The 20,843-nt window shown below is 37.3% G+C and overlaps 1 protein-coding gene across 1 annotated transcript; it reads left to right on the top strand.

Moving 5' to 3' along the window:
* Positions 1–1,602: 1,602 nt before the first annotated feature.
* Positions 1,603–13,475, top strand: ro60 (Ro60, Y RNA binding protein). Its single transcript, XM_030160349.1, has 9 exons — positions 1,603–1,714; positions 3,599–4,199; positions 4,796–5,016; positions 5,424–5,570; positions 5,658–5,795; positions 8,737–8,853; positions 10,432–10,548; positions 10,636–10,782; positions 11,587–13,475. The coding sequence occupies exons 2-9, from the start codon at positions 3,617–3,619 to the stop codon at positions 11,737–11,739; spliced, it is 1,623 nt and encodes a 540-aa protein (XP_030016209.1). The 5' UTR covers positions 1,603–1,714; positions 3,599–3,616; the 3' UTR covers positions 11,740–13,475.
* The last annotated feature ends 7,368 nt before the right edge of the window (positions 13,476–20,843 follow it).

Here is a 20,843-nt window from a genome sequence, read left to right as displayed (position 1 = left end):
CTATGTACTCAGGACTTGGTAGGTTCTACTTTTACATGAATTACTGCATCAGTGTGTGGTGTCATGGAGGTGATCAGCCTGTAGACCTGCTCAGGTGGAATGGAAGCCCAGGTTGGTTTGACAGTGTCCTTCAGCTCTTCTGTAATTGTTGGATCTGGTGTCTCTCATCTTCCTCTGGACAATCCTCCATAGATTCTCTATGGGCTTCAGCTCAGGTGAGTTTTCTGGCCCATCAGTCACAGTAACACCAGGGTCACTGACTAGCTTTTGGTTCCTTTGACAGTGTGGGCAGGTGCCAAGTCCTGCTGGAAAATGAAATCAGCATCTGCATAAAGCTTCTCAGCAGAAGGAAGCATGAAGTGTTCTAGAATGTCCTGGTAGATGGGTGTGTGGACTGTGGACTTCAGAAAACACAGTGGACCAACACCAGCAGATGTCATGGCAGAACAAACCAGCACTGACTGTGGAAACTTCACATTGGACTTCAAGCAACATGGATTCAGTTCCTCTCCACTCTTCCTCCAGACTCTGGGACCTTGATTTCCAAATGACATGCAAAATGGACTTTCATCTGAAAAGAGGACTTTGGACTTTCCACAGTCAGTGCTGGTTTGTTCTGCCATGACATCTGCTGGTGTTGGTCCACTGTGTTTTCTGAAGTCCACAGTCCACACAGCCATCTATCAGGACATTCTAGAACACTTCATGCCTCCTTCCTTCCTTCATTTTCCAGCAGGACTTGTCACCTGCCCACACTGCCAAAGGAACCAAAAGCTGGTCAGTGACCCTGGTGTTACCGTGGTTGATTGGCCAGAAAACTCACCTGAGCTGAAGCCCATAGAGAATCTATGGAGGATTGTCCAGAGGAAGATGAGAGACACCAGATCCAACAATGCAGATGACCTGAAAGACACTATCAAACCAACCTGGGCTTCCATTCCACCTGAGCAGTACCACAGGCTGATCACCTCCATGACACCACACAATGATGCAGTAATTCATGTAAAAGTAGAACCAACCAAGTCCTGAGTACATAGAAATGAATATACTTTTCAGAAGCCTGACATTTCTGTTTAAAATATCCTTTTTTAATTGGTTTTATGTAATATTCTATTTTTCTGAGACACAGAATTTGGGGTTTTCATTATCTGTAAGACATAAACATCAAAATTTCAAGAAATAAGGCTTGAAATATTTCACTCTATGTAAGATAAGATAAGATAAGATAAGATAAGATACTCTTTATTTGTCACATACACAATTATACACAGTGAAATGTGTTTTGTACCTGCATCCAGTTTCAATAGAAAAAATTTAAAAATAAAGGTTCAATTAAAAAAAATAAAAATAAAAATGAAGGTTCAATAGAAAAATAAGGCTCTGAAACATATGTACATATACATAAATCAGTCAAATAAGCAGTATGTCTAATGAGTCATATAATATATGGGTTTCACTTTCTGAAATGAGTGACAAAAAATATTGAACTTTTTCATGATATGCTAATTTTTTGAGCTGCACCTGTATTCATGTCAGTAAAACACAGTGAAATGAAAAAAGTGAAAGTGTGTGAGGGAGAGTGGTCCTGTGGAACTATGTATCCCAGCATGCACCACGCCACCCCCTCTGGTTATCTCACTGATCGACAGTGGGGAGGCCTTTCTACATCCAGCTTCGCTTTTATTAACAACTTGAGACCTGTGCGCTTGCTGTGGTGAGTCCAAGCATAACTGTTCGTATCATTTTTTTCATATCGTAAATGACACCATGGATATTTTCAGCAAAGCCAACACATTTTCTTTACGGTACTCGTAGCTTAGTAACCAGCTGCCTATCCCAGACGAGATGCATCAGAGCTGGCCCAGCTTTCCGGTGTCCGGCTACGAAAAAAATAATCAGGATGTGTCACTTTTTAGTTTAGTGTAAGAGAGCGGATATCTCTGCAGATAAAAGAACCATATAGATGAATTAAAAAAAAAAACAACAGGCGTAGGTTTGTAACCAGGTCTATACATATGAAGAATGAATCTACAAACATGCTAGCTAAAGCCGTTAGCTAACTTCACATTCCCAGTCCGCCCTTCTTTCCTCTTTTAACTTTAGCCAATCTGAACTGGTAACTAGCGAGTTAGCAGTTAGCTGAGATGCTCGCTACAGCTGATGTTGACGTTGTATGTGATTTTATTTTTTCTTAATTATTCAGTATCATGTAAGAATAGCCCAGGGTGTGTTGCATCTGTCCTGTGTGTTATCATAGCCTGTAATCGGCTTTGAACTATTTCTGTCAGTGTAATGAGTGATGTTGCTAGCCAGTTCAACGTTAACCTCGTGTTTAAAGGGCTGCTTTGATGTGGTTGTCGCCTGCAGTTTATTTCGGGTGTTTGCATGCTAATACTAGTTTGCTATTTCAGTTCTGCTTAATGTGTTACCACGCCAGCATCACGATTGGGAATTTATGCATCATTTTATGAGATATGATGAGTAAGTGGTGGATCTGACTGGACTGTCAAACAGTGTGGACTCAGTTTTGGGAAGTTTTTAAGAGGAGACAGCCAAGAAATGGTAATAATGTTGATAATCGGCTAAAATTTGCTTTGAGGTCTTATTTCTGTCTTTATGCATAAGAAATCAATCTAGGTGAATCCCAAAAGGAACTTTGTGTTGGTAAATGCCAGTTCTGCAAATGTACAGGATTTCAGTTCTGTTCAACATGTTGATGCTCATATGAACTATGTTTTCAGCTCAAAAATGTCCAATTTCATCACAATTAATGCCACATTTTCATGTCACAAATGGCCAAGTTATATTTGAACTGAATTTACCTGAAAAAAAAAACTTCTATTATTTTAGATTCCCCAGTTTTTCTTCCCAGATTCTATCCTACATATCACATGTTTTATTTGTACAGGTTCAATCTGGAGTATGGTGCTGATCCATCCTGTTTATGTTACACCAATACATACATGAAAAATGGCACACACCACTGTTTAAATCAACAGTTTTCTAATAATAAGCATTTTTATAAAGAAAAAACAATTCTATATTGTTATTTCCTCTTTAGTCTGATGATAAACTATCCAATAAATAATTGTGATCCTAGTTTTTGCACAGGGATCATTAAACATGGCTGCCGAGCATCAGTATGATGGGATCCACAACCACCATGTCACACCCGTCCATTGACACATTTAGTGTTTTTGTGTCAGCTGGTATTGTTTTAGATCCACAATACGAACATTTATGAAGAAGAGGAGAATTATCAATAGTAAGTCTATAAGTTTATTCCTAATAAAGTACTGATACTGACCAGAGCATCATGGGTAATGTCACGTCCGTCCACTGTCACGTCCGTCCACCAGTAAAAGTTTTCACATACATGTGCTATTCCAAATCCAATATTTATGAAAATAGAGCTTCCACTGTCAAAGAATATCAGTAGTCTGTGCACAAATGGATTAGCATTATTTACACACACTTCTATGCATTTCTGACAACTTTTTTTTTTTTTTTGACAAAAATGGCCACTCATTTGACCCCCTAAGGAAATTTTAGCCGAAATAATGAACTAAAATTCCATGTGATCATTTATTTTTTTCAGGCCTTCTCTAATACTACAATGGAGCCATCAGGAAGTATGATGTCTTCACTGAGCAACCACACCTCAAACTCAACAGGTGGTGTTTGTCCATGGGAGGTCAGTGACAAGGCCAAACTGCGGCGCTTCCTGTGCTATGGATCAGAGGGAGACCTATACACTGCCAGAGAGGAAGCTCGCGTCAGCATGGAGAGTGCCGGAGCCCTGCTGTCTCTGCTTCAGGATGGCAGAGGCACTGAAGTGGTGGAAGACATAAAGAGGTACAGTCAGGATGGACAAGCTGTCAGGATCAACCCTTCCCTTTTTGCCTTGGCTCTGTGCTCCCAGCATTCAGAGCTAAAAACCAGGCAGGCGGCGTTCAAAGCTCTGAAGGAAGTTTGTCGGGACCCGGCACACCTCTTTGCTTTCATCCAGTACAAGAAGGAACTGAAGGAGGGCATGAAATGTGGGATCTGGGGACGCGCCCTGCGAAAAGCAGTGTCTGACTGGTACAATGAGCAAGATGCCATGAGTCTGGCTGTGGCTGTGACCAAATGTAAACAGAGGGATGGATGGTCACACCAGGATCTGCTCAGACTCTCACACACCAAACCAGCTAATGAAGGTGAGTCTACACAGCCACAGTGGAATGGACAAAAACATGCTAAGTCTACCTCTGCCATTAATCAAATGCAGAGTGTCTGCAGCTTCATAAAATAGGTCAAATTGTTCATCAATATCTAAATATAAATCTTAAATTTGGATAAAAATGATCTTCAAATGTTTTAAAGAGGAACAGATTCAAGTGTCTGTGCCCTGTAGACAACATATGATGGGTAAAAATAGAAAAGCCACTCAACATGTAATTATGACATTCTAATTGAGTACTTTGATTGCATCTGCCACCTGCTTTGTCCACCCTTAAATATTCTTATTAAATATTTATTCCCTGCTTAAAGATGGCAGAAAAGTTTAGACAGTAGAAGATGTTTATCCTCTTTTTAAAATTATTGTTAATATTGGGATGTTATGGCAACTTAAGGCAATAACTGTTCATTAATGTCTTATTATTGTTTACATCATCTTAATTAGGAAAATTATAGATATGAAATTAGAAAATCAAAGTTGACATATGGAAGCTATGACTTTGCCATTAACATGAATTTACTCAGATGAATTATATTTCTTAGATGTAAATGCTTCTACACTTTGTATTTCCAGCTATTTCTTTGATCAGCAAATATGTAACAAAAGGATGGAAAGACGTCCAGGCAGGTTACGCTGACAAGGAGAACTCAGAGGAGGTTATGAAGGTGCTTTCATATCTTGAAGTGGTGGAGAAGGTCAAGCACAGCTGTGATGAAACAGAAGTCATCAATTTAATAGAAGAACATAAACTGGAGAGGGAACAGCTGCTGACGGATCACCTAAAGTCCAAACAGGTGAGTTTTGAGTTCTGTAATATATAATTTTAGTTTACATACATTTACATAATGGCTTTGACTTATAATCATCAGTTATTTCCTACATATTAATTAAAGCTTTACTTGTTGGAGGTGATTCATGCCAAGGAGAAACAGCCAACGCTCTCAAAGCAAAAATAGCAATTCACTGTCAAAATATTTTAACCACTTTCTGGGAGAATTTCCAATAAAGCCAGATGCCAATTTTTTCTGTTAAAAAAGTTGAATATAAATCAAAGTTTGTTTGCATGTACACATTTGGATTAACCACTCAAATTAATTCCACACATAAGGAACACTAAATAGTATTTCAAATCTGTTACAGCAGTATTTTCCCATTTCTGGCATGAATTTAATGACCTATTTTGTTATTTTTTTCTTGTGAGGTATGGAAAGCTTTGTTGAAGGAAATGCCTCTCCAATCACTGCTAAGGATCTTGGGTAAAATGACATCCAACAAAATTCTTGAACCAGGAAGTGCAGACACAGAGGCGGTATGTGAAAGAATCCAGAGTGAGATGGCGCTAAAGAAAGTAAGACATACAGTGTTTAGAATTCATTTGTGCTCATATTTTGAGTTTTATTTTTGAGTTATACTTAGGTTTTTTCTTAATCACCAGGCGAAGATTCACCCGTTCACTATACTCCTGGCTTCAGAAAACTATAAAAGGGGCCAAGGCTATCAAGGCAAAACAAAATGGGAACCAGACAGCAGCATCCTCACAGCCATGGACACTGCTTTTTACAAGAGTTTTATGGTAAGATTTTTTTTTTTTTTTTTTACTTTCTATCACTAGTTGCTTTTCCATTGACCCTCAAATTGCATGAATATAACTTGCACATAAAATTTTACCTAATGAAAAAATGACAATTTCACTAATACTCTCGTTTTTCAATTAAAAGTTTTTGCGCTGGCAAGAGGTGGTTTTTCAGGCGTAGCGCAAATGGTGTATCACGGAAATTTACAATGGAAAGACCTTTTTCCGTAACTAGAGTCACATGAATAAAAAAAACGGAATTTGGCGAACGTTACAACAAGCGAAGAAGAAGAGTTTAAAAGAAACAGGGCGCGGTATGTGTGGACACACCAGGAAACTGAATCATTTTTTAAATTTAGTTCGGGATAGAGGGGTAATATATAATAATAATGAATGTATCTGTAAATCAACATGATATTTAAGTTCGTCGCCATGTTTATGGAATGACTTTTCATATCATCTCACGATAATAAATAAACAAATTATCCCATTTGTGGTTTAATGGAAAAACCGACATTACAGACTTCTGTTTTTTTGACATTTAGTAAATATCAGTCAAGTTTTGCATAGATGTCCAATGGAAAAGCGACTACTTTTAACAGACTAAAAAGAAACATATCAGTAAGTCTTCAAGTTGTCAACTTCTGTTTTATGAGTATGACATGTATATATCTGCATGTTGAAATATTATTTAGGCCTAATATTTCCCATGCTGACGTTTTAGTGGTATAAAAAGAATTATTTTTTGTCATAATGTGGATTTTTCAGCTCTGAAAATATATTCAACAGGAGCTGTGGCAGTCAGTTTTTCTTGCTGGACCAAATAACTTGGATGTAATACAACTACAGCATACTATTACTACACACTCAAAGGTTGGCTGTACTGTGACAAGTAGTGGAAATATTAATTTTTCAAATGAAGGAGTCTTCATTCGGGTAATAAATTGTTCATGTTTGGTCATCCAGTTTCACCAACAGCAATTTACATGATTACAAGTTCTCTGTAGATGTTTAGTATTCGTATCAACCCATTTCATTGCAGAAACACCACTTGCATCTGCCTGACTGATTAATCTGGTGCTGCGCCCATTAAAATTGATTTACACTCGTAATCAGCGCAGATTCAGCTGAGGCAATAACAACCATTTATCTGCTAATGGGAGGGTCTATGGTTTGAGATGGAGATGTGCTGCAATCTGTTATTCTTTATGCCCATCTTTGGCTTTTATCTGTGCAGGAAAGCATAACAATCAAACCTTAGGGCAAACCTCTGAATGCAACGTTTACTGCTCTTTCTGTAACAACTGGACGTGCCAGGGTATTTTTCCCCATGTAGTTGAGAGAGAGAGAGATGTTTTGCCTAAAAGCCCCTGACGTGTACGTGAAGGTTACACATCTAACTTATGACCCTCATGTTCTGAGTTGATGCTCTCACCTACTGTATTTCCTTATTATTATTTCAGAACACATATGCACCATCTGCCCTCGCCGCAGAGCTTAATTTGGATAATTGCTAGTAAACTGGTTGGGGATCAGCAGTAGAATTGTGCTGTAGGCATATGCAGCTGTGCAGTGACTTATAAATACCCCAAAATAAGTTGCGATTGATTCGTTATATTTAGTGTGGTCAGTTTTCCCCAGAACTTTTATCAGTGGATTTTATTGTTGCCAAAGAGGAAAAAAATGCATAACAAACTGAACAAAGACTCATATTAAGCAGCTACATCTGATTCAAGTGACACCTTCTGCGGTCTGGCACAGCCTTTGTATTTTCCATTAGGAGAATAAATGACTGCATTTAAAGCCTTAAATGGAAAAAAAAAGAGCTGTTCCATTATTTCTCACAGAATTTGGTCAGTTTAATTTACCACCGGACTCAATGTCCCATGGGTCATTGGATTCAGAAACATTATGGTTAGTACATGTAGGTAACGCTGTGAAAATCAAAAGTGAAATAAGAGGAACAAGTGACGTCAGGCACAACAAACCCTGCCCCTCACACATATTGTAGCTTTTTTTGGCATCGATCCAGCTGATGTCATCATGTCTGTGCGTGTGCTGGTGTCAGCATATCAACTGCCTCTATATATGTGCCAAGTTTGAAGTAAATAAACAAACAAAACTGATGTTTTTTTTTATAAACATGTGAAATTCCGTCCATTATAAGTAAATGGAAGAAGAAAAAACATTTTAAAAATTAGAACTTTCACCTACTTCTCCCAAAATGTAATGACATCTATTCTGGGTCACTGGTAATCTATAAACCCAATTTGGTATGAATTCAACCAATGGTTTTGCTGCTACAGACATGTGAAATTTCATCCATTATAAGTAAATGGGGGGGGGGGGTAAAAAGATTTTTATTAAAATTTAAACTTTGACCGATTTTTCCCAAAATGTAAGGACATCTGTTCTGTGTCACTGGCAATCTATAAACCAAATTTGGTGTGTATTCAACCAATAGTTTTGCTGCGACAGACATTTGAAATTTCGGCCATTATAAGTAAATAGGGAAAAAAAAAAAGATTTTAAAAATTCATTAAAAATTTGAACTCTGACCTACTGTTCCCAAAATATAATCAGATCTATTCTGGGTCACTGGCAATCTACAAACCAAATTTTGTTATGAATTCAACCAATAGTTCTGCTGCTAGAGTGTTAACAAACAAACAAACAAACCGAACCAAAAATAATACCCCTTGCCTCTCCTTCGGGGGGCAGGGTAATAAATCTGATTTGTGCAGACATGGTAATGCCAGGCTATGCAGTCCAGTGAAAAATAAGCAAGTAACAAGGTTTAGAATATACATACATCTGATAAAATTCATAGAAAGAAGGATTTTCTTTTCCAATTAAATCCTCGATCTGAACTGGGAGGTCTTAGGCGAGCTGAGTGGAATTATCACACTTGCATATTATTTCTCATACTGTTGTTTTTCAGTGTGTGGAGCCTGTGGGGAAACACTTTGTCGTAGCCGTGGATGTGAGCACATCACTGAGCAGCGTGGTCCCAGGGACGTCGATCAGCACCGCGGTCGCTGCTGCCGCCATTACCATGGTAAGATGAAACTGAAGAGGGATACCAGCGCAGTGTGTGGGTAGTAGTTGTTTCAGTCGGAACAGCTGCGTCTGTAAGCAGGGCTCAGGCCGCCCTGTCTTTGGAGGAAGCCGAAGTCAAGGAATTGGTCCGTTGACACATACTGTAGATTCCAATGAAATTCCTTCCGCAGTACAATTATCTTAGTGTACATGCTTGGAATTATTACCAGGACAGTGACTCTCAGCTCTGGTAAGCAGATACTGACATTCTGCAATATATGTAGGACACTTCTTAATATGGTTCGGAATAGATTAGATAGATTCTTTACTAATCCCAAGGTACATAAAGGGTTCTACTAGTTTGAACAACACTTACAAAACATACAATAATACTATGTAATAGTAACACTCCTGCATTAAAATATGTAAAAATGATCTGGCCTATCTTGTGCAATATATTTTGTTGACTTATTATATTATGCTACATTACATCTAATGTTTCCATAAAATTCAGAGAAAGCATTCATTCTGTCAGTGACATCGTGTCCTCTGCACTAACACTGATGTCACTTGTTTATTTTAGTAGTTTATATAAAAAAACATTACCTCATCTGTATCTGCAGGATCACTTCTAGAGTCTGACACATGTTCCTCAACAGTAGTGAAAACAACTCCCATGATTCCATACGACTTCATCTTTCATTATGGCTTTTAATATTAATTGAGGAATGATGTATTAAACATTTAACTATAAAAAAGTACTCTAAATCAGGGGTGTCAAACATGCGGCCCAGGGGCCAAAACCAGCCCACTGAAGGGTCCAATCTGGCCCCTGGGATGAATTAGTGCAATGCAAAAATTATGTTGAAGATATTAACAATCAAGGATGTTAAAATAATTTTTAGGTCAGTTTCATCTGAAGTGGGTCAGACCAGTAAAATACTATCATAATAAACTATAAATAATGAAAACTACAAATTTTTCTTTTTGTTTTAGTGTAAAAAAAAAAAAAGTGAAAAACCTGAGCAAATATGAACAATCTGAAATGTCTTAAGAGAATTAAGTGTAACTGTACCGATATTCTGTCTGTTATTAAAGGTTTTGTGTATTTGTAGATCCACTGTGATCTGTAAGTTGTAATGAACGTGTGAAAATGAGAAGCTGAGGCCAAATAATGGCATAAATTGTTAAAAATTGCACTTTTTTTCTCAGTAAATTTCATTTTGGTCATAGTTGTTCATGTTTTTCCACATTTTTTTAAAGGATAGTTTATAGGTGTAAAAAATTTGATAGTATACAGTAATTGTACTTTTTTCACTCTAAAACATAGAAATTAGACAAACAAATTTTGGAATTGATATTATTTATGTATTATTGAGTGATTATTTTAATCATCACCGGCCCACTGCAGGTTATATTGGGCTGTATCTGGCCCCTGAACTAACATGAGTTTGACACCCCTGCTCTAAATAATATAAAATTAGGTTGGAACATTTTTTTCTGTATAATGAAAAACATATAAAGGTTTCTGAATTTAAGTGTGTGTGTATAGTGACCCTGATGTTAAGACATTATTTTACTGTTGCGTCTTGCTTAGACCTTTGCAAGAACAGAAGCAGACACACAGGTGTTGGCCTACTCTGAAGGAGCGTTGGTACCGTGCTCTGTTTCCGCCGACATGACTCTGGCACAAGCAACAGCAGAGCTGGTGAAGGTAAAGCATGTGATGAGATCAAAGCTTTATTAGTACTGTGGCAAACCAGCAAAACTTACTTTTGAACTCTTTGACCTTATGTTCCAGATTCCTGGTGGGAGCACTGACTGCACCCTTCCCATCACATGGGCCACAGAAAATGGGAAAGCTGTAGATGTTTTCATTGTTTTGACCAACAACCCCATTTGGACATGTACTGCCAGCCCCGTGGAGGCTCTCAAGAAGCACAGACAAGTACGTATCTGTCATTTATATATACTGACAGTCAATAGAAACTTTGAGGTCTAAATGTTTGCATATTTCTACTTGTAGGGCGGTTGTAATTATTCATTGTGGATTTATTGATGACTTAGTGCTGGGGTAGTTCAGATAATGATGAGTTGTCATGTTGTCACGGTTCATTGCACATGGGTTGGTCTCTTTGCAAAAGTAGACCAAATACACATTGAGCAATACTCAGTGGGTCTGTGCACAATTTGAGGATTAGTTTGGAAGGCCTATGTAAAGGCCCAAAAAAGGACACCATTGTTAGTCCAGTGAACGCATCATGCCACATCTATCACATGAACGTCGTCTCCAGGTTGGCACTGGGTATGGTGGAGGCCGCTTTGAGCTCCAGTCATATAGCCAGGCCTATGGATGGGCTGTTCCCAACACACAATCACAAACCTGGGTGAACACCACAACACCATAGGCTCTGTTGACCATAGACCCCATAGTCCAGGGAGAGAGAGAGAGACAGCTACAGACCAGGACCACTACTGTTGGGACTTTGTGTTTAGCAGGTGACATTTTCTTTTGTTAATTTTTTTGTTTTGAAATTATTCTTGAAACTTTAGATTTTTGTTTCTGGACGCCAATATCCTAAACAAATGATTCATATGAAAAAATTCCAGTTTAGGGTTTCAAAATAAAAATTATGTCAAGAAATACGGTCTCAAAGTTTTCATTGACTGCGAGTGTATAATAGTTGTTCACTTTATGAAGAAACTTTCAAATGAAATGACAACCTAAAAAATGTTTGTGTTTTGACAACAGAAATCGGGCACCTCCTCTAAGTTATTGATGTGTGGGCTGACTTCCATCGGACACGCCATCTCAGACACAGAAGACAGAGGTTTACTGAACATCTGCGGCTTCGACGTCGGAGCCATGAGCGTCATTCGAAACCTGGCCCTGGACCTGATCTGATAACATATTGAGACTGTCTCTCAATCATGTATGTTAGAGTACAAAAAGAAGGCACAAAGTGGACCAAATTGGCTCACTTAGCATGTAGAGTGCCCTAAAACAGCACTAACCCAAAAGATTTTGACATTTACAATTCCAATTTCTCTTTTTGTATTATGTCACTTACAAGTTAATTGACAACGTGTCCAGCGGGCTGGACAACACTCTGGAAATGTTATGTGCATATATTTTTTTCTGTAATTTGAAAAAGACGTTATTGGACATGATATGTCATTGCATATCACACTGTTAAAGAGTATTAGTGCAACACAACACTACAGTGGGCCATTTAGTGCTTTGATGAGACACTAATCCATTCAGTGGGAGATTCCACTCATAGCGAAGATGAAGCGAGAAGAGCAACAGTTGAAGAGTCAGAATGGAAGAGGCTTAGTGCTTTGGTAGGTTTATTTTAAGGGGAGTTCATATAGATTCTAGCATGTGTCTTTGGTATGATTTTAGCAGGTTTGATGTGATAGTGGAGGCATTTTACATTTAATAGCCTGTCCCTCTGTTACATGTAGCATTATTATAAATTATTAACAGATGTAATGGACACTGAAAAAGTACCAAAAGTCAACCTAATACTATGACTTTTTCTGTTCTTTAAAATGTATTCATTTGGTAAGTGACTTATTTTTTTTTTAGGTAAATCTAGAATTATGTTGACACGAGTCTTTCCCGTAGCCCACCCACATTAATATTCAGTAGTTTTATTGACATTTGTTTTCTCCTTTTGCCAAGTTATTGTATTAACTCTGTTCTGCTCTTGTCCCGTTTACCCTGCCCTCAGTGGTCTGATAGTCACGAGCTTTTGGGATATTTGGTTTGTGTTTTGTTTTATTTTTTATTTTAGTCAAATGATAATACCAATGTTTGGAACTCTAAGTCAGCTAACTGTAAGTCAAAGAAATGGACAGGCTCTCATATTTTATTCTGAATTCTATGCATCACGGTTTGGATTTTACTGTGTTATGTCCAAGAAGGGCAAATTATAGCTATCTAACAACTGTTTACCAAGTCTGAATCTGCTAGCACAGTTTTGCTTAATTTTTTATGTAAGAATGTACATTATACAAAACACAACAGATAATTGTTACCTTCTTGGAGCAAAATAAATTGAATGTACTTTTGTAGAACGTGTAACATTAGAGGTTTAAAGTACAACGCTTTATATTCCGACACAATAAATGCACACTGCTGACGGTGTTTAGTCTTAGGGGCCAATTTACCTTTGGGAAAATATAGGCAAACAACTGCAGCAGTGTGTTTTTTTTTTTTTTTTGTTTTTTTGTTTTTTTGCAGTAATTGCTGCAGTTACTGACAGCAGTAACAAAACTTGTCACTTTAATCTCCATTCTGATGTGATTCACTCATCACAAAGAAAAAAAATAAACCCCTGACCATGTTACTGTGAAGGATTTATTTGTATACACATGGTGGCACTCATTTTACGACAATTTCCACTGTCTGTCAAGAGGTCAAGTACAATTAAGATATTTGTATGATACAGTAATTAATGCAAGTTACGTAGTTGAAAGTCTGACATGAGATAGTTATGGGGTGTGGTAGTTCTTTCACTATCATGGGAAACTTCATGCCAATCATATTGTCTTGTATCTGTTTTGCCTAACATGTAAGTACTTGACTGTAGTGGCAATGTAAACCCCTAATAAATAATTTGCTGCTCTTCAAAAGATTCACTGGTTTGGCTTTAACCCTTTCAAGCATGAATTATGAGAACCTTAGTCAAGATTTTGTTCCTGAGTGCTTTTATTCCTCGTTAGGCATGAAAAAAACAATGTGATTGAAATTTTTTATGAACCTGTTTTTTATGAAGCTACAAAAAATGTCCTCTCAGCCAGACACCATGCATTAAATTAAAAAAAAAAAAAACGTAGGGTCAAAACACAGTAATATCCTGTCAGAGCAAACTTGAATTGACCACCATTCTAACATTTATTACATCCGCCAAGGAGGTTATGTTTTTGCCAGGGTTTGTCTGTCTGTCTGTTTGTTTGTCTGTCCTTTAGTGTGCAACATAACTCAAAAAGTTATGGACAGATTTTGATGAAATTTTCAGGGTTTGTTGGAAATGGGATAAGGAAGAAATGATTAACTTTTGGGGGTGATCCAGAAAAAATCCTGGATTCTGGATCACTTTGAAATTTTCGTTAACATTGTGGTAAATGGGGCCAAAATTTTCGTTTCCCAATATCTCGCTTAATTATTGACCAAAACTCATGAAATTTAACTCAGGAATTGACAAGGGGGTCCTCTAGCACATTTCAAAGGCTGATCCAGAAGGCGGATTTTATTTTAAAAAATAAATGTAGGATTTGTATCACCGATTATGTGGGGAATTTTTGCGCTTGGCGGAGGTCTGCGCTCTCCGAGTGCTTTTCTAGTTTCAATATTAAAGTAGCTTCTTGTTTTGGATAATCCCTTATGGTCCAACTAAAGCAAAAATGAATTTAGAAGTAAAACTGGGGGTCATTTAACAACCCTAATCTGTCTCTAAAATGTCCCATCAGAGGGATTTCAAATACCATGTTTTCACCCTGTTATGGAAAAATAATACTCTACTAATTCGTCTTCAGAAAAGAAGGGTCAGTCCAAATGTTCAGTGTCAAAGAAATCACTTTATTTGGAGCTCCATAGAAAGAGATATCGCTCAGACAAAAGACTGAGACGGTCTGAACCCAAAAATACAAATCACAATGTAGTCTTCTGTCTCCCATGAGAAAATTATGATGTGTGGAAAGTGTTTTGGTTAGTGCCAGGAACTTAGAGATAAGACCCCTGTGAGAAATGTTGGTTTGGCCTTCTACTGTGGACACAACACAAAAGAGGTCCAAACTGCTCTAGAATACACAGTGACATGAAAATATCTGAAATAGAGTTAGAAGCCTATATGATATATGAAATATATGAAAATATACAGGGTGGGGAAGCAAAATTTACAATGAACATTTAGGGGTTTTTTTTCTTAGCAGGCACTATGTCAATTGTTTTGAAACCAAACATATATTGATGTCATAATCATACCTAACACTATTATCCATACCTTTTCAGAAACTTTTGCCCATATGAGTAATCAGGAAAGTAAACGTCAAAGAGTGTGTGATTTGCTGAATGCACTCGTCACACCAAAGGAGATTTCAAAAATAGTTGGAGTGTCCATAAAGACTGTTTATAATGGAAAGAAGAGAATGACTATGAGCAAAACTATTACGAGAAAGTCCGGGAGATACTATTAAAGAAGAATGGGAGAAGTTGTCACCCCAATATTTGAGGAACACTTGCGCAAGTTTCAGGAAGCGTGTGAAGGCAGTTATTGAGAAAGAAGAAGGACACATAGAATAAAAACATTTTCTATTATGTGAATTTTCTTGTGGCAAATAAATTCTCATGACTTTCAATAAACTAATTGGTCATACACTGTCTTTCAATCCCTGCCTCAAAATATTGTAAATTTTGCTTCCCCACCCTGTATATGAATATATATGGATATAAGTAATTTTGCCATTACAACCCTGTATTTAAAACACAGTGGGCCGGATCTATCAAAGGTTTGCGCGTATTAAAACGTGTGCAAACTCATTGCACGCTCAAAAAAATGTACAAACTGATTTACTAACAGTGCGCAATAAGGGTTGCGTCTTTCAAAGGTGCAAAATAGCGCATCTGCATCCAATTAGTACGTTTGCCTCAATGAATATGCAATATGGGGCGTTTACACGCAGTTGTGCGTGTTGTGGGAGGAGAAAATGTAAATATATTAATTTGGCACAGGCAAAGTGATTTATCAAACCAGAAAGCAATTTTGCTCATAGAAACTGCGTCTATATTTACCACGTCTCAAAAGGAGGTGCAAACGGTTTGGATGCGTAAGTGCGCACACATGGCTGCGGTTAGGAGACAAAGAAATGATGAAACCAGATGCAGAGAACATATTTTTCACCCTCATGTGAACATTTTTGGAGTGATGGAAGAAAAAATAACTGAGACGTATGCCCCCCCCCCCCCCCCCCCCCCACACACACACACACACACACACTTTACAGGACGCTTTTCCACTCCTGATGATTGTGATTAAAAATACGCACCGTCATATAGCTACAGCAGGGGTCTCAAACTCAGTTTACCTGGGGGCTGCTGGAGGTAGAGTCTGGGTGAGGCTGGGCCGCATCAAGTACTCCACAACAAGAACACTTCCTCTGAACACAAACGCTTCTTCTGAACATGAACATTCCTTCAAACATGAACCTTTCTTCAGAACAGACTTCCATTGACTACTGGTTGCTCCCAGACGTCTGGCAGCGCGTCCTCCTGCACACATGAGCTACATTTGGCTTCGGGGAGGAAGCAGTTGAGACCCTCAGTATGTCTTGCAGATGCTCATCATGTCCAGTTCAATAATGACCTTTGCTGTTGTATTCTTTGTACACTGCAACTTTTTCTGCGTATATCAGACCCGTCGGGGTCCTCCTGTGCTCAACAAATAAATATTCCATCTCCCACTTCTCCTGGAACTGTCTGTGCTTGTCGCTAATCTTTCTCTTCATGGTAGGTTTTGAAAAAGCCATGACTGGGACAGGATACATGTTCATGTCACTTACTTGTCGTGTCCTCCTTCACTAATCGCGCATATGCGAGGTGCGTTCAAGGGCGTCGGAATTCCGAACATCAACATTAATGAAAGAGAACGCAACAAAAAGCTATAAATAATTACTTTTTAAAATAAATTCCCCCACATAAAATAGATCATGTGAGAAAAAAACTTGTGGGCTGCACTAACATTAACCTTTAGTATCAAGTGGGGGGCCACAAATTCACATACTGCGGCCGCGAGTTTGAGACCCCTGGGCTACAGCATGACAAAATTATTTGCGCCTGACAGTCCTTCTATCCAAATACAACCCCCCACCCACCCCGTGCGCACACGCACACACACATACACTTTTAAAATGAAAAATAAATGAATGAATGACTGAGTCATGCAATACCTTCTGTGACAAAACTCCTCCAACGTTACATTTCGGTTCCTCTGGATCATTCAGCGCACGTTCCCATTAGTGCTGGTTTATCCCACTGCAGTTTTTCCAGTGTATTATCTCCAGTAGCGCACGCAAAACCCTCATTTAAATAGGGCGGTCTGCAAGACTTTGCACCTGTTGTAATTTGCGCAAGTAATCTTGGTAAATCACCTGCAAACCTTGGTCACACCCCACATGCAAAATTCTAGATTGCGCAAGCAAATGACTACAAGCAAATTGGGATCTTAGTAGATCCGGCCCAGTATCAGAAAGTGATATACTGGGTGGAAAACTATAAAATATCTTTTTTAATGCAGCTAATCTGATGTTTTCTCACATTTTAACATACTCTAATACTAATTATTACTCTTTTCATGGAGATAATAAAAAGAAAAAAAAAATTGTTTAAGAAAACAATTACAGTCTAATAACAACTAGCAAAGGATTTACTCTCAAACATGTTAGTGCAGATCAGGTTCACCAAGAGCAGTAGAGTTACAGTCATTGTATGAATGTCAGTGTATGAGATGTTGCATTGGTGTCCACTGTGTTGGCAAATATGGAACTAAAACAACAAAACCCATGAAAATACAAGAGAACAGCTGGAGAAGAACTGTCCACTGGACTGACCACGATGCATGAAAGGGTTAAATATGACAGTACACTTTCATTTTTATATTATCTCTGTGTGTATCACCAACAACATCACACAGAATGTTTCATCTTACCGATGTACATGTCACCTCTCATCCTATTTTGGGCATCATCTGTTTGAGCTAACATCGGAGGACCACAACATCACAGACTAACTGATAAAAGCAGTTTTCACCTCACAGCCTTAATATGCATTTATGTAAGTGTCAGCCTGTCGTAGCAGCTTCTTTAAATGGTGTTACCTGCATAAATGTCTGTAGTGATGCTATCAGGGTGGGGTGTAGTAATGATGGGCAGGAGTCAGAGAACTGGGACCTATTGGAGAGCATACTGGAGGGAGGGGGTTCCTAAATATTAACACCAAGGAGATTGGGATGAATTTGAGGAGGACAAGAACTGTGACTAAAATGGTTTATATCCAAATGTCTCGCACATCACCTGCACATTTCATGAGTTTGATTCATTTTCTTACCAATTATTCTGAATTGGACAATAAAGATGAGAAGTACTAAAAATATTAGGTTAATATTTTTTTTTTCTGACAATTAGTAAGGATGAGTGTTTTACCTTGCTGGCATGTTTCGACTACTTCTGCAGTCTTCCTCAGGGTGTCATCTGACGTGTGCGTGAGTGTGTTTGTCAGAAAAAAAAGAATTGCTAATCTAAGAAAAACGACAAAATGAACATACTCAATCTGAAAGTCCTAAAAATAGTTTAAGCAACACTGTAAAGGTGGTGAATTTGTTCAAGCTGTAGTTTCATGACATCAAACATCAAAATTAACATTCTAACTTCAAAGAGAAGAGAAGAGAAGAGAAGAGAAGAGAAGAGAAGAGAAGAGAAGATGGAACTTTATTTATCCCAGAGTGGGAAATTCACAGGTTAAAGCTGCATAAAAATAAAAAAAACAAGATAGTGCAAAAAAAACAAACAAAAAAACAAAAATCATTTATCATAATATACAGATTATAAATTGTACATTGATAGGCTATAAAATACAAAGGGGTATCTCATAACAAAAAAAAAAAATTCAGATTTCTAATGTTTTTGCTTATTTGTCATTTTTAGTCCTTGTCCTCATGTCCACTTTTAAATTATATTTATGAATACGGTATTCAGAATAAAGTACTACAGTGTTGTTTTGGGGGTTTTTTGTTCCACAAAGTTTTTTTTCTACATCAATAACTGACTACTGTTGTGGGAAAAATACTCTGCTCATTCGTCCTCAGAATAAAAAAAATGGTCATTAGACGATCAGTGTCTTTGTGTATTTTAATATGAGCTCCAAGGTCTGATCATACACAGGCAACGCTGTCTGCAGGAGTGTACAAAGATTACAGTCTGTCATTGTCTCGTATATGAAACTAATAAAAAAAAGTCTATGCCTGGCTGGAATGTCTGGGAGTACAGGAAGAGATAACTTCTGTGAGAAACTTCTGTGAGAAAGCATTTTCCAACGCAGGTGTCCCTATGTCCTAGACCAAACACAGAGTGCAAAACAACATTTGTCTAACAGGAATAAAACCCAGTCTCATATAATACAGAGTTCAACCAATCTTATATGTAATATAGAATATATGTAAAAGTACCATTACACAATCTTGAAAAACATTAGGTTTTATTGGTTGTTATATTAATATAATTGTATAATATTTGTATTATTAGCTACTTATCTGTTTTCAGTGCATACATTTGTCAAAGATACAAGCCAAGTAAATGAAAATGTGTCTAGGATTAACCCTTTCATGCACAGTGGTCACTCCAGTGGACAGTTCTTCTCCAGCTGTTCTCTCATATATTCATGGGTTTTGTTGTTTTAGTTCTATATCAGTCAACACAGTGGACACTAATGCACCATCCCATAATACACTGACATTCATACCATTACTGTAACTTTGCTGTTCTAAATAAACCTGATCTGCACTAACATGTTTGAGTGTAAATCAATTGCTAATTGTTATGAGACTGTAATTAACAGTTTTCTGAAACAAAAAGTTTTTTTTTTGTTTTTTTGTTGTTTTTTTTTTTTTGCATTTCCTCCTAAGATCCAGCAATGCATTTTGTCCTCAATAGGGGACAAAAGTTTGACAGTTTTACTCAAATGCTGTCCATCGCAAAGGACATTCCATTAAAAAATCAATCAGTAAATAAAAATTATTTTAAAAATGTATCTGAAAAAACTGTTGAAGGGTACAGTTTCCAATCAAGACAAGTTTTTAGTGTAAAAAAGCTAAAATTGTCCATTTCCTGGGTCTCAGAGGATATTATCTCCATGAAATGAGTAATAACTAGTATTTGAGTAGGATAAAATGTGAGAAAACATCAGATTAGGGGCATTAAAAATGTTTTTATTTCGTAGTTTTTACACAGTATATCACTTTCTGATGATGAGTTTTAAATACATGCGTCTTTGCTTCAAAAATTAAACACGTGGTGTCCAGCTGAGTGGACATTTTTGTGACTCGACGAAAAATAGGTTCATAACAAAAAAATTCAATTGCATTGTTTTTTGTTTTTTTTTGTTTTTTTTTTACTCCATGACGTTTTTTTTACTCCATGACAAATGCCCACAAGACAAATGCCCACAGTTTGTAGTATGGCATTATTCCAATGGGGGAACTATATGAAGCATGCAAATACTGCAGATATTTTAAGTACATATGTACTGCAGATATCTACATATGTAATCAGTATTCAGTTGTTAAACAACAATAGTCCAAATAGTAATTTCACTCTAACATTATTGATACAGGATCTGAATTAAGCCTTTATTAGATAATAAATCAAAGAGAAAATTGTTTGTAGGATTTTGTTTTTCAGACATTTTTTTTAAGAAACCTCTAAGAATTATGTAAATACTCAGATCAATCACCCATCACATTTGAAAAACCTGTTTAGTGTTTTATTAGTATTGATTAATTAAAATTAAAGTAACAATCTATACATAATGCAGTTTTTCTGTCTACAAAGACTCAGCTTTGCTTATGCATATGTCTACATATGGAGGTGATGGGATATCACAGGTACTGTTTTTTACATTTCCTTACTAACAATGTATATAATTTTGTTACTTTTGTTGCTGATAAAATATTATGAAATAAAGTTGTGGGCATTTGTCTCTTTTTTCATTAAGGTTGTGGGCATTTGTCTGCGCACCTTTTTTTCATGCCTAAAGAGGAATAAAAACACTCAAGAAAAAAATTTTGACTAAGTTTCTCATAATTCATGCATGAAGGAGTTAATCAACACTCGGAGATATTATGTAACATATATGACGTCTGTATTAAACATGTGACAGGACTTGAACATGTCTGTGGAAGTTTTATTTGAGTCAGGCATTCTGCAGGTCACACCGTGTTGATAAGTGGGGGC

The sequence above is a fragment of the Sphaeramia orbicularis genome, chromosome 17 (assembly GCF_902148855.1).
Source record: "Sphaeramia orbicularis chromosome 17, fSphaOr1.1, whole genome shotgun sequence".
Lineage (NCBI taxonomy): Eukaryota > Metazoa > Chordata > Actinopteri > Kurtiformes > Apogonidae > Sphaeramia > Sphaeramia orbicularis.
This window is presented reverse-complemented; position numbering and strand designations above follow the sequence as displayed.